This window comes from Gymnoscopelus microlampas (genome assembly GCF_963454915.1).
Source record: "Gymnoscopelus microlampas genome assembly, chromosome: 21".
Taxonomy (NCBI): Eukaryota; Metazoa; Chordata; class Actinopteri; order Myctophiformes; family Myctophidae; genus Gymnoscopelus; species Gymnoscopelus microlampas.
In genome coordinates this window covers 14340821-14353064 of record NC_139958.1, presented here as the reverse complement: position 1 = coordinate 14353064, position 12244 = coordinate 14340821, and the positions used below count along the sequence as shown (strand labels likewise).

Below are 12244 nucleotides of genomic sequence, written 5' to 3'. Positions count from 1 at the left end.
ATTTGACAGTGTACCCACCAGCAGATTTTCAGCAACGGGCGCTTTCCAACACTTTCCGCTGCCGGTGCGGTGGAGAGCTACCTTAACTTTGACTCACCTGCAGACTGGTGACAGTGAAGTTGGCTATGAGGTCGGATGACTTTGACTCACCTGCAGACTGGTGACAGTGAAGTTGGCTATGAGGTCGGATGACTTTGACTCACCTGCAGACTGGTGACAGTGAAGTTGGCTATGAGGTCGGATGACTTTGACTCACCTGCAGACTGGTGACAGTGAAGTTGGCTATGAGGCGGATGACTTCAGGGTAGTTCTCTACTTTGACCAGCTCTCCCAGCTGGTAGTTGCTCTTCAACCTCGCCAGGAGCCGACAAAACTCATGGTAGTTATTAGGGTCCGGCAGACACTGAAACGCCACACGTTAAAAACACGTCAATGCAAATGAAGTTAAATCAAAACGTAATTGTAAATCTGCCATTTTGACTACTTTTGTGAGACACTCTTGTATGATGAAGTAGGGCATTCATTTATGAAAAAAAAAACATAAAAAGGTGAAAGCTGGAGAAAGGTTTCTGCCCGACAGTGACGAGATACCATGTAAATGAGATGTGTACAACAAGTGTGCATGTGTACAGTACGTACTTGTGGGTTTGCTAGTATCCTCTTAACTCCATCCACTAACTGTGAAAGGAACTTTGCTCGTTCTGCATTGTTGAATAGAGACCGCCGAACTGAAGCTATTTGAACAAGACACGACAACACCTGCACAAACACAACACACACACACACAGTTTATGACAAACTGTAAACTTTAATTTTGGATAAAATGTATTTACATCATGCTAATTTGGCATTGCTTACCAACGGGGAGAGGGATGGAGGGATGGAATGATATAAGTTGAAAAAGAGCTGTAGGGTGGCGGAATCGAGAAACGCTGCAGGGACAAGAAGGAAACGTTAACATACAAAATGTCAGGAAATCTTTCATTAAAAAACACTTAGTAATATACGTTATTAAAAGGGACCCTAGTTGCACTGTACTTGGTGTGCAAGTACAGCGTAACGGTTTGAAATTGGAACAGTTACTCTCGGAGTAACAGACCTGTGCAAATATCTTTGAATATATATTTTTTAAAGCGCACATTTGTAACTCAAATCTTTGCTTCTGGGGGTCCCTGGAACAAAATATTTTGAGATGGGGGTCAGCAGCCAAATACATTTAATTTTAGGGGTCCTTGACATGAAAAAGTTTGAGAACCACTGATATTATAGCAACACACTGTTTTCAGAAAACTGTTAGGATTTAGAAGACATTTGTAGATGTGTTCCCGGATTGAATGGGTTAAGTGGATAAACGGGGCCTTTTCCCTCCCAGGCAGGGCAGCTACCAACCTGATCTCCATGATGTGGGGATCTGTACGGTGCAGAGGTCGTCCGAAGACTCGTCTGTAGAAGTTCCTATGAAGTCATAGTTGAGGCAGTTGTGGCTTAGCTTCAGCAGCTGCATCAGCAGGCCGTGCTGAGACTCATCGTTCAGATTAAGGTTTTTCCCTGATGCCTGCAAGAATCAAATTGATAAAAACAACCATAATGCAATGGGAACAGGAAGAACATGCAACACTCCCAGACGACACCAACAAATAATTCCCAATTATCCTTCGACCGAAGCAGAAGGTACATTTTATATAGTGTATACACACTACACAACGTGTCCGCCCAACAGCGACAATAATTGTTTGCTTTTGTTTTTCCCTTATTACCACCTCTCCCTTTTTCTTAGATTAAAATATATGTTTTTAAATACATGTACGTACCTGTTTGAGCAAATTGCAGGATAAAGTGAATATGTCAAAGAGCGAGGAATCTCTGAATGACGACGCTATCTTCCTATGCTTCGTCAGCGGATGTGTTGTGTCGGCCTGGGAATGAATAAAAAGAAGACAGTTATAACACACAATATAAAGAAACAGTATAACAATACATAAATATTAATATATAAATATTATAATAACTAAAAAGAGGACAGTATAACACACAATATAATGCACAATATAAAGACAATAACTGATTGTGGAGGACATTGAGAGGGAGGTTACCTGATTGATTTCATTGGTCAGCTGGGAGAGAATAGTGACTCCTATGATGCAGTGTTCCACACTGTCCTGCTAAGATGTACAAGATCAGATAATACAGTTAAAATGGTTGAAAGCTAAATAAAATCTCACCACTGAATATTTCAATTCATCCATTTTTGTCAGGCCAATGCCAGGAATCATCAAATCGTTTTTGATCATGTCTGAAAAGCGATAAACCACATGCAAACTGATTTCCGTGAATCAGATTTGAAGCACATTCCCTAGGTGGCTGATTTATACTTGGTCCTACGACGGTGTCACTCGCCAAAAAGCTATTTTTTCTCTGAATAAACAAATCCGATCTGATCACTTGTAAATAATAGTGTAAGAAAACGTATTTGAGAAACACATCGGATTGGCTTGCAGCCTGAACTAAAGCCTAACAGACAGAAATAGGCACAAACACATTTCATTCTATTAAAGATATACTCATTCTGTCCATCAAACCATGCAGCACCCTCTCATGATACATTTACAGTTTACATTGAGGTTTAGGGTTGGGCCTTAAAAATATAAAAATACCTGTAAAAATCGTGTAACGTCTGCAATGACGTTTCTGAAGACATAGTCGTCTTTCTGACAGTCGAACCAGCCCAGCTTGGTGATCCGGGCGTACAGTTGAATGAGTGCCTGGGTCACAAACGCAGCCAACTTTGGCCGCGTTGCCAGATAATTCAGCACATAGTTCCCTGCAGCAACAAAGAAACAAAACATCTACTTTAATAAACATTCAACTGTGACTAGACCTATAATTAGCAACAACAATGACAACATTATAATCATCACTTATTTCAAACAAACTGCTGTATAACAAATACATACCAAAACATGCAAATACACCAATATTATATAGTTTTTTAAAATATATTTTTGGGACTTTTATTCAGATAGTACAGTGACAAGGAGAGAGAGAGAGACGGGGAGTGACACTCAGAAAAGGTCATCAGGCTGGGGAATCGAACCCGTGACTAACTGTCAGGCTGCATTAGAGCCTATATGTGGTATGCGCCTTAACCACTAGGCCATCGGCACCCCCTAATACACTAATATTGACTGTTGTGTACTATCCCTTTCAGGAACTGTCCATAGCGGACTAATAATTCAACAATTCATTTAACATATAACTGCAATTCATCTGTAGCTTGCACAAGAACGTTATTCACCCACACTGTTACACCTGTAAACCTGACTGTGATGTGGCAATGAAGTGACGTTGAAGTACATTTTTTACTTTAAAACTAGTCATCTGTTGAGTTATGATTGTGTGTAATAGGCTCCTCTGTAGTTTACTGAAGGTGGGATCCCCGTTCCCCATGACCCATGGCTCTGCAGCAGATTTAAACCGGAAACGCGTAAAACGAAGGAAATGGTTAGGCCACCTTCAGTGCACTGGGACTACAGTTAATGCATAAGAGCCTATTGCATAGCCGTTTATTGCTTTAAATTGAACAGTGCAAATGAACTCAACTGGATGGAAACAACCTGGTTAAGTAGATAAAACGATTTGCTTCTGTATGAGAGTGACAGAACTTACGGATGTCAATGCGTTGCTCAAGGGGCAGAGGGTTGCTAGTTCTAGACACCAGTTTGGATAGACAGGTGGCAGCGAGCAGCTGGGAATATGACGACTGTGGAGAAAACACACACAGTTTAAGTCTTGGAACTGATCAAATAAGTTCAACTATAAAAAGGAAAAAAACAAACAGAGGTGAAATATTATGCAAATTAAACAAGAAATGATGTTGTAATACATGATATATTGTGTGTAATACATGATATATTGTGCAGTTCTAAGTGATGCCACAGTAGCCAAGTAGGTGACAGTGATGGAATAAATTCTATGAGTAACTCACACTGCCTCTCTCCAGTAGTAGCTGACATTTGCTCAGACAATCAGGGCTGTTGGTAAACTCCACCAAAGCTTTTTCCGCCTGGAGTCGGACAGCTGAGTCGGTAGTCTCGTATAGCTGCTTACATAGGATCTCCAGCTGGGCAAGGCCCTGGAAAGACACATACACAGAAACGTATTGTATACTTACAGACACAATGCAAGAGAAGAAAGCCATATATGCTACCCTGGGTACTACCAGGGCAGTAGACACATCTAGTGAGATAAGCCCTTTCTACATCTAGCGAGAAAAAAATAATAATCATGTAACAATTATTGTGACCAAAATAATTGCGATTTAGGATATTATCGCGATAATCAAAATGGCACTTTTGTTAACCTTTGTTTGTTAACTTTTTTTGAACCCCAGCATCCATATTCTGGGGGGAACATTTGCCCAGAATAGCTTCGTCGCAACGCGTTGTGAACTTGTAGATCTATTTTTGGCAAAGAGATTTGGTAGACAGTAAAGAAAAGACTATATCAAGTACGTTCTTTACAGGTCCGTTTTTCCAATTATAGAGGGTTTAAGTGATACCGGATTTGCAGCTCGGCAAAGGTGAATTGATCCCAGTGCATGACGCATGCATTAAAATCTCTGCGATACGGTTATAGTGAGTGTTTTTTTATCACGATAAACAATAACGATTATCGTCCCATCCCATGTCCTGCAGAAAAATATCCTGCATTCCAATAATCATGGGGGGGATCTGTGGCATAAATGAATGTACAGGTGTGGTGAGGTGTGCTGAACAGAAGCTCTTAAACATAAGCAGCAAACTGGACATGGTGGGCTTTGTGAGAGACTTTTGAACATTTCTGAATAATGTCACCTATAGGCTATAACTGCACGCCCTAAATAGCAACACTGGGTTGAGCAGTTAGTAATCGATTGTTCTAAATGATGTCAGACAAAGATTAGATTTATCAAAATAAGGCGGTGAGGTGAACAGTTTGAAAGCAGGCGAGGTGTTTGCAATCAGCAGGACTTATTTTGTAGACACTGCCTTACTACAACTCCACGCACGTTCTGATAACACTTATCAGACGGTGTGGTAGATCTGTCGGACCACAACGCAAACAGGTTCCCAGGACTTTTTTTTTGCCTTAATACCACGTACCATGTGCTGTTTACATTCCTGACCAATAAAGTATTCAATCAATAAATAAAAAAAGATCAAGCTGGACATGGTGGGACTAGCTTTATGATGAGATCTGTGTGAGAGATCTCAGTGACAAGAGCTCCTGTCACAACAAAGTGGACAGCAGCACTTCTCAAGCACACAATTATTACACCCAACATGTCATGAATAAATACTTTGGTATCCGTCATCTTAAAACCTCCCGGTCACAAACGCTTTTATGGGGAGAGACTGTTTTCATTGACGGACCAATCAAAAGGAAGAGGTTTACACCCAGGTTGCCTATTAAAAGAGACGCTACCCGTTGCAACAAGAAATACAACGTTCAAGCACTGAATCAAAAAGGAGCAAAGTTCATTTACAAGCTTGTTTTAAAAGCATCGGTTCAAAATGCAACTGAAACATCTTTGCCAAACAACCATCATGGAGAAAACAGAAACAACTCGCTGCACACAACCGTTTGATTTCCTATGAAACAATCAGCATTTTCAACAAGAGCTCCACCCCACCCACCATGTACAGTCTTTACACACATTCCAACATACTAACCCATTCTAACCCTAACCCTAACCCTGAATAGGGAGTTCTTGGTGATCAATTGGTTCATCCTATCCAACCAATCACTATCACAACAAGCCAGTCACAGAATTCGATAAGTCATCCATATTGGTGTAAGGCTGAACACCAGAGACTTAATTTCCCATTTCAGTTAGACTGTGGTATTTTCAACAGCCTAACATTAAGGCTCAATTTACGTTTCACTTCACTATTTCTGGGAATGTTTTCAAAACGGCTTCAACAGAAAATAAATTCTATCAGCTAATGTTACCACTGCCACTGTTATAACTGTCTGCTTAATTCCGTCATCACATTCAAAGGATGCTGATGATGACCTGGTTGAAATTCCAAACAGCGGTGCCCTAAAATGTTAAGAGGATCGTGCTTTTGATAAAAAGGCTCCCGGTTCGATTCCCCAGACCGGCAGGAAGAGAAAAAAAAAAACATGGTTGGGGAATTTAATGACCAACAACACTCACCCCTCCCTCACCTCAACACTGTTGAAGTGTCCTTGAGCAAGGCCCTGAACCCCCAACTGCTTCTCAGTGGCCAACTGTGTAAAGGCTGTGGTGTTTGTACTGGTAAGCTTCTAGGTGTGTGTGTGTGTGTGTGTGTGTGTGTGTGTGTGTGTGTGTGTGTGTGTGTGTGTGTGTGTGTGTGTGTGTGTGTGTGCGCGCGCGCGCGCGCACACACACGCACGTGCGTGCGTGCGTGGCAGGACATTGCTGAAAAAGAGCATTTGGGCTCAGCAAACCTCCCCTGGATAAAAAAACAACAACAAGAATACATTCAACACTAAGCTCACAACGTGCTACAATGTGATGCGTTGTGAGCTTGCAGATCTGCTATTTTGAACATTTCTTAAAAATGTCACCTATAGGCTACAATGGCACGCCCTGAATAGCAAACCTGGGTTGAGCAGTATTCGTAATCGATTGTTCTACAATCTACATTATGTCAGACAAAGATTTGATTCATCAAAATAAGGTGGCGAGGTGAACGGTTTGAAAGCAGACGAGGTGTTTGAAATCAGCAGGACACTACCTTCAAAGAATGTGTCAAAGAATTATTTTCAAAATACTGCTGTTGGTCTATAAAGCTTTGAATGGTTTAGGTGCCAAAATACATTTCTGATCTTGTACGATATCATGAACCATCCAGATCTCTCGGGTCATTTGGGAAAGGTCTGCTTTCTGTTCCTAAAACCAAAAATAAACGTGGGGAAGCAGCACATATCTGGAACAAACTCCCAAAAAACTGCAGGCCTGCTGCCACTCTTATTTCTTTTGAAACACAACTAAAGACCTTTCCGTTTGCCGCTGCCTTTGACTGAGTTACTTTAATGTTTTCTCTCTCTTCTTGCAGTGTATCTGTTATTTCTTTCACTTCTTTTGTTTTATGCATCCTATTCCTAATGTCATTGTTTTCTTTGCTGGATGTTCTGTGTAAAGCACATTGAATTGCCTTGTTGTTGAAATGTGCTATACAAATAAAACTGCCATGCCTACCTATAGTATTTACTACAACTCCACACACGTTCTGATAACCCTTATTCGACGGTGTGGTAGATCTGTAGGCAGTTATTGTCTCCTAACTGTCATTTGGAGTCCAGATGTTTGAACTGCTACAGCTGGCTGCAGACTAAAGGATCATCAGGCAGATTTGGGGTCAGATTGACCATTCTCGGAAAATAAAAACACATTTCCAGCTTACTTTGGGATTTAACTCAATATGACTCATCTCATACAGCGAAATTTTGTTATTGTGATTAACCATTTAAAAACACAGCTTGTAGTGACAGCACCCTCGAGCGTCATGGATGTAATTAATGCTGGAGAGGCTGGTTGGCAAAATGCTAGAATAATAAAGATACAAAAGATTTGTCAACGATGTCAGCGTCATGCGGAAGTGTTTCAGACTCAGGGCAAGGGGCCCTTAACCACTTAATCCCCGGCCCCATGCTTTGTCCAGCGTTGAAGACCATCAGCAGCACGCACTGCTCTGGTTGAGCTGACCACGTGAAACATTGCGCAGCAGCCAAGTAGCCACGCCTACTAATAATCAGATATACATTTTACAATAAATGGTGTATTTCCCACCCCCAAAAAAAGTCAACGATTATTCAACACGATGTATTCATTTGACAGCACCAATAAAAAAATGACATGCTTGAAAAAGACTCTTATCTTTTCTTCAATCCCACCCATATTCGAAGGCAGGCAGGAGAAGTGCCGAGTCATACATAGCCACAGTGAGACCGGAGATGCTACTGATAAAACTGCTGAGATGATAAAGGGGGGACATCAGGTCTGGGAGTGGGAGAATAGTGTCTTGGATTGAGAGAGTATATGGGTGGGTGGAGGGGGAAGGCTCTTGCTGGGTTACATTTGATAATGGATAATAAGATAGAAAAGTTTGCGATCTAAACTCAAGGCTTACTAAGGCTAAAGACAGGTGCGAGAAGCCAGCATTAAATTGATGATGACGGTCCGAGGACCGAAACGTCCACTCTCTGTCACTTTTTGCACTTCTGTAATTCACTCACTTTTTACACTTCTGTAATTCAAAGTTTCTAGATTTTTGCATCCAAAGAGCCTCAACGTTTGTTTGTCAGTGTGAGAGTCCTTTCTGTTGTTTATGGACTTTGATAATGGTAAGCAAACTAAGCATGCATCTTGGGTATTTTTTGTGAGAGCATGGCCATGTAAGGAATGATGGACAATGTGTGTAAAACATGTAAAGATAACCCAAGACTGTCAAAAGCACAACTCTGCAACGTACAGATAAGAGTTGCCAAACCCAACCAGCATCATCATCTCCATGACATTTTGTTACACCTTCCAACTCCTGCTCAAACTCACCCAACCCCCCAGACAAATTTACACCTACTTTTAAAATCCACTAAGTTGCATAACACAGAGTGGAAACCCCTTCACAAGTCAATTCTCATTTAGCCACAAACAATTAACAGTGACACTTGACTTAACGATCCATCGCTTCAGATCCTCCCCAGGAGGCACTTTGAGTTTCATAACAGTGATTTGGATATCTTGAGCCGAGTCTAATAACTGGACCACCTGAGTCATGTGCTATTATTTTCAACTTATCAACTGTCAAAACCCCACGTCAAAAGGCTTTACTTTCCATGGCCCGGCTGCCCGCTGTTGTTTGGAACGTGCCTGGATGGATGCCTTCTAACATGAGCACACTTGGATGCTATGTCTGTGATAATTACAAATGACTGGGGGTATACTGTTACGCTTTTAATCGACCAATCAATTCATCTATAAACAGAAATTCAAAATAGTCAAAAATAAATTTAATAGCACAGCTTGTAGATCTGCTATTTTCAATATTTTTGAATATGAAAATATATATATTTTTAAAAAAAACTGTTTCTCAATTATTTGATCAATCAATAGAACAATCGCTAAGAAACTAATCAATAGCTGCAGCCCTAGTCCCCAGATAACTCGAATAGGGTTTTTGTCAAGTCACCTTTGTGAAGAGTACTCAAACAAACACGTAACTACAGTTAGAAAGGTCCATGCATTGCAGTCATTTGATCATCCTACCAGCATTTATGTGTCAAACTGGTACTCATTTGTGTACTGCCTTTTGTGACCTGCATCCTGACTCTGATTCAGATTAATATTCTATTGATGAAGGAGGCATAGAAGCATACAAACATCAACTGTTACTGCTTGGTTGTGTACATGTGCTTGACACCTGAGTGACCTGACATACAGTATTTATGCAGTTTGCCAAGTCAAATGTCGTTTTTAGCTTCATCCCGGTGTCACATTGAATGTGAATCAGAGTGAGCAGGTGCAACACGTGACCCATTTTAACAAGACACCATGAGTTAATAGTGTTTCCCATTCATTAACTACACCTTCAACGGGGAGGGGGATCCATATTCTGTGGAATAGTAGCCAAAAATAGCAGATCTACATTATACACAACACTGATGATAGTCAATGAAGCCATCTATGAAATCTATGAAAAAGTTTCATCTGCAGCACAATTTTATACAATATATAGTGGGGGTCCCAGCTTCACCTCTCTCAACTAGGGGGTCCTTGGCCTGAACTAGACTGCGGCGCTGGTCCGCCATAGCCTAATTTGTCCTGCCAGTTTCATAATGAATATTTCACAATTTTAATATTAAACATTTTAGGGGCAAAAAACTGTTTGCACAAATCTTTGAATATATATATATTTTTAAGCAAAGATTTTTTTAACTCAAATCTTTGCTTCTGGAGGTCCCTGGCACAAAATATTTTTCAGATGGGGGTCCGAAGCCAAATACATCATTTTGGGGGTCCTTGACATGAAAAAGTTTGAGAACCACTGCATTATGCTAGCATATACTGTACATAGCATAGACATTAGTGCTGTGGTTAATCAAGTATAGTGGACTGCAGGCTGATTTAGCAGAACTCATGACTTATGTACACAACTACACATCAGGAGAGATTAAAGCCTGGTTTACACTTGTTGTACGACGGTGTCGTGTGCCGAAAACAGCCGATCTACAAGCTCACAACAAGACGCATTGAGAGCTTGTGCTCATTTTCAGCGAGTGACACCAACAGTACAGTGGAGTTTAAATTAAGCATTACAAGTCATTATCCTACAGTGCAGTGACATTACCCTAGCAGCAAGAATACCTTATCTTTTCTATACTTCACTTCCTCGTCCGCATATGTCAGCAGTCATGTGCAGATCTGACAAAAAAGACTTCATTCTTAGCTGCATTATCCGCATCATACACATACCTGCCGGATCTACCCATGTCTTAACACCTTCACACCTTATGCCTCATGTACATACTGTATTGTATATGCTTGTCTTATGCTATGTGTATATACATGTAGATATATCTAGATTTTTTTTTGTGTTCTCTTTGACATCCTTATTTAAAGTTCGATTGTTTTTCCTCTCTGCTCTCCCTCCTCCTTTTCCCTTCTTCCCCCTGTCTGGAAAACTAAACGGAGCTTTCGCAAAAACGAAAGTCAACCACTTCTTTACACCTGCAAACCTGTGATGTGACAATAAAGTTGATTCTTGGTTAATTATATTCAAGCCTAGCCGGGCATCCCACTAGTGTGACAGGTGCGTTCTCTCTCTTTTTCCGCTCGCACTCCGCGTCAAAAGTTCCGGTGACTTTATTTTAACACCTGCTTTTTAGTCAGCACTAGAGTCTCGGGGGGCTACGCCCCCCTGAAACACTTTGAACGCGCAAGCTGTGAACGTCAGGTGTGCGGCGGAGGCTCTGGAGCAGACGGATCTGTGTGCCTGTGAACAAACTATGGGACATCGGGCTGACTAAAACGCTATGATGTGGCAGGAATCAACAAGGCGATTTGTAAAAAAAATCATTGACAAAACACCAGTATCACCATGGGAAAATAATTTAGGTGTACAAATTAGGGGGGAAAATAAACATTGTTTTTCTATAGTACAGCACACCTAAAATGTGCTCTTCTCTGGCACCGCATGCACGTTTTTTTGTTTTGTTTTTAGACACACATAAGTTAAAATATTTCCCCCTGTAATTCATTATTTGATCACCAGTTTACTTGCGATATGCTGGGAAATGTAGATATTCCCCATTGTCTGACTTTACAGTAACATATACTGTAGATTATGATGTTACAGTAACCATTCCAATTGCAGCCTCACAGATGGAATTTTCAACAGTGCAGATGTTTCACAGAATGAGAAAGAATGTCTCCTCAATAGCATATCCTAAACAAGACAGGAGTAAAACTTTGTCTATGAGTAATACTTAAAAGCAACATAGTATGCTTTAGTTCATTCTGCATCTAGGGGGTATGCCAAATTGTTGTATTAATTTAAATTGGCAAAACTCTTGCACCACCTACAGATCGACAGGTGCATCAGAGAAGACCAAAGGCCGACCAAGATAGAAAGAAAGACTCCCCGCACACGGTCTGTAGCAATGCAACATTTTAAGAAAGTAATGGTAATAGTCACAGCGACCTTCATCAGGTCATCTTAGAAGACAAGAGAGGGAGACCATCTTAAATAGGCTGTCCAATCTATGATGATTAAGTGAAGTATCAAGCATAGTAGTCTCATAATGGCAACAATATAAATAGGCAGCGCTGATATCACATGCAGAATGCACTGTTTACATACAGTAGGTAGTTCAGGAGAAACTGCCATCAATAAATTTGCTACAGTATACCGACACAGCCCTTAAGGTTTCCCCTACTTAATGCCATTGTTGCAATCGTTACAACTTCATTCACTGTGTGCACAAATATTTCTCTGCCTTTAAATCGAGAGCACTTCTCTCTCCTCTTGTGACTGACAGAGCCACCTAGTGACATCATCTGCAGCCACCAACTCTAAATGCATTAGCTTATATTTTTACACTTTGGAGCTGTTAAAACCTTTGTGATAAATTTACATTTAAATTTACAAAATTACATAGATTGCCAACATGAATGTTAGTGCACCTGGTCCACCATGATATGCAATCTGACAATATG

General features: G+C 40.7%; 1 protein-coding gene across 5 annotated transcripts in view; it reads right to left on the bottom strand.

Annotated features, from left to right (window-relative positions):
• The window catches only part of xpo7 (exportin 7), a 41400-nt gene that overhangs the window by 26847 nt on the left and 2309 nt on the right, over positions 1-12244 (bottom strand). For all 5 annotated transcript variants that reach the window (XM_084046148.1, XM_084046150.1, XM_084046149.1 and 2 more), the window contains exons 2-10: positions 3986-4132; positions 3667-3760; positions 2655-2821; positions 2094-2162; positions 1812-1916; positions 1390-1555; positions 859-932; positions 640-759; positions 257-403 (exon numbers count right to left, since the gene is read on the bottom strand). In XM_084046148.1, the coding sequence (XP_083902274.1) occupies positions 257-403; positions 640-759; positions 859-932; positions 1390-1555; positions 1812-1916; positions 2094-2162; positions 2655-2821; positions 3667-3760; positions 3986-4132 (1089 nt within the window). The remainder of the gene's footprint in view (positions 1-256; positions 404-639; positions 760-858; positions 933-1389; positions 1556-1811; positions 1917-2093; positions 2163-2654; positions 2822-3666; positions 3761-3985; positions 4133-12244) is intronic.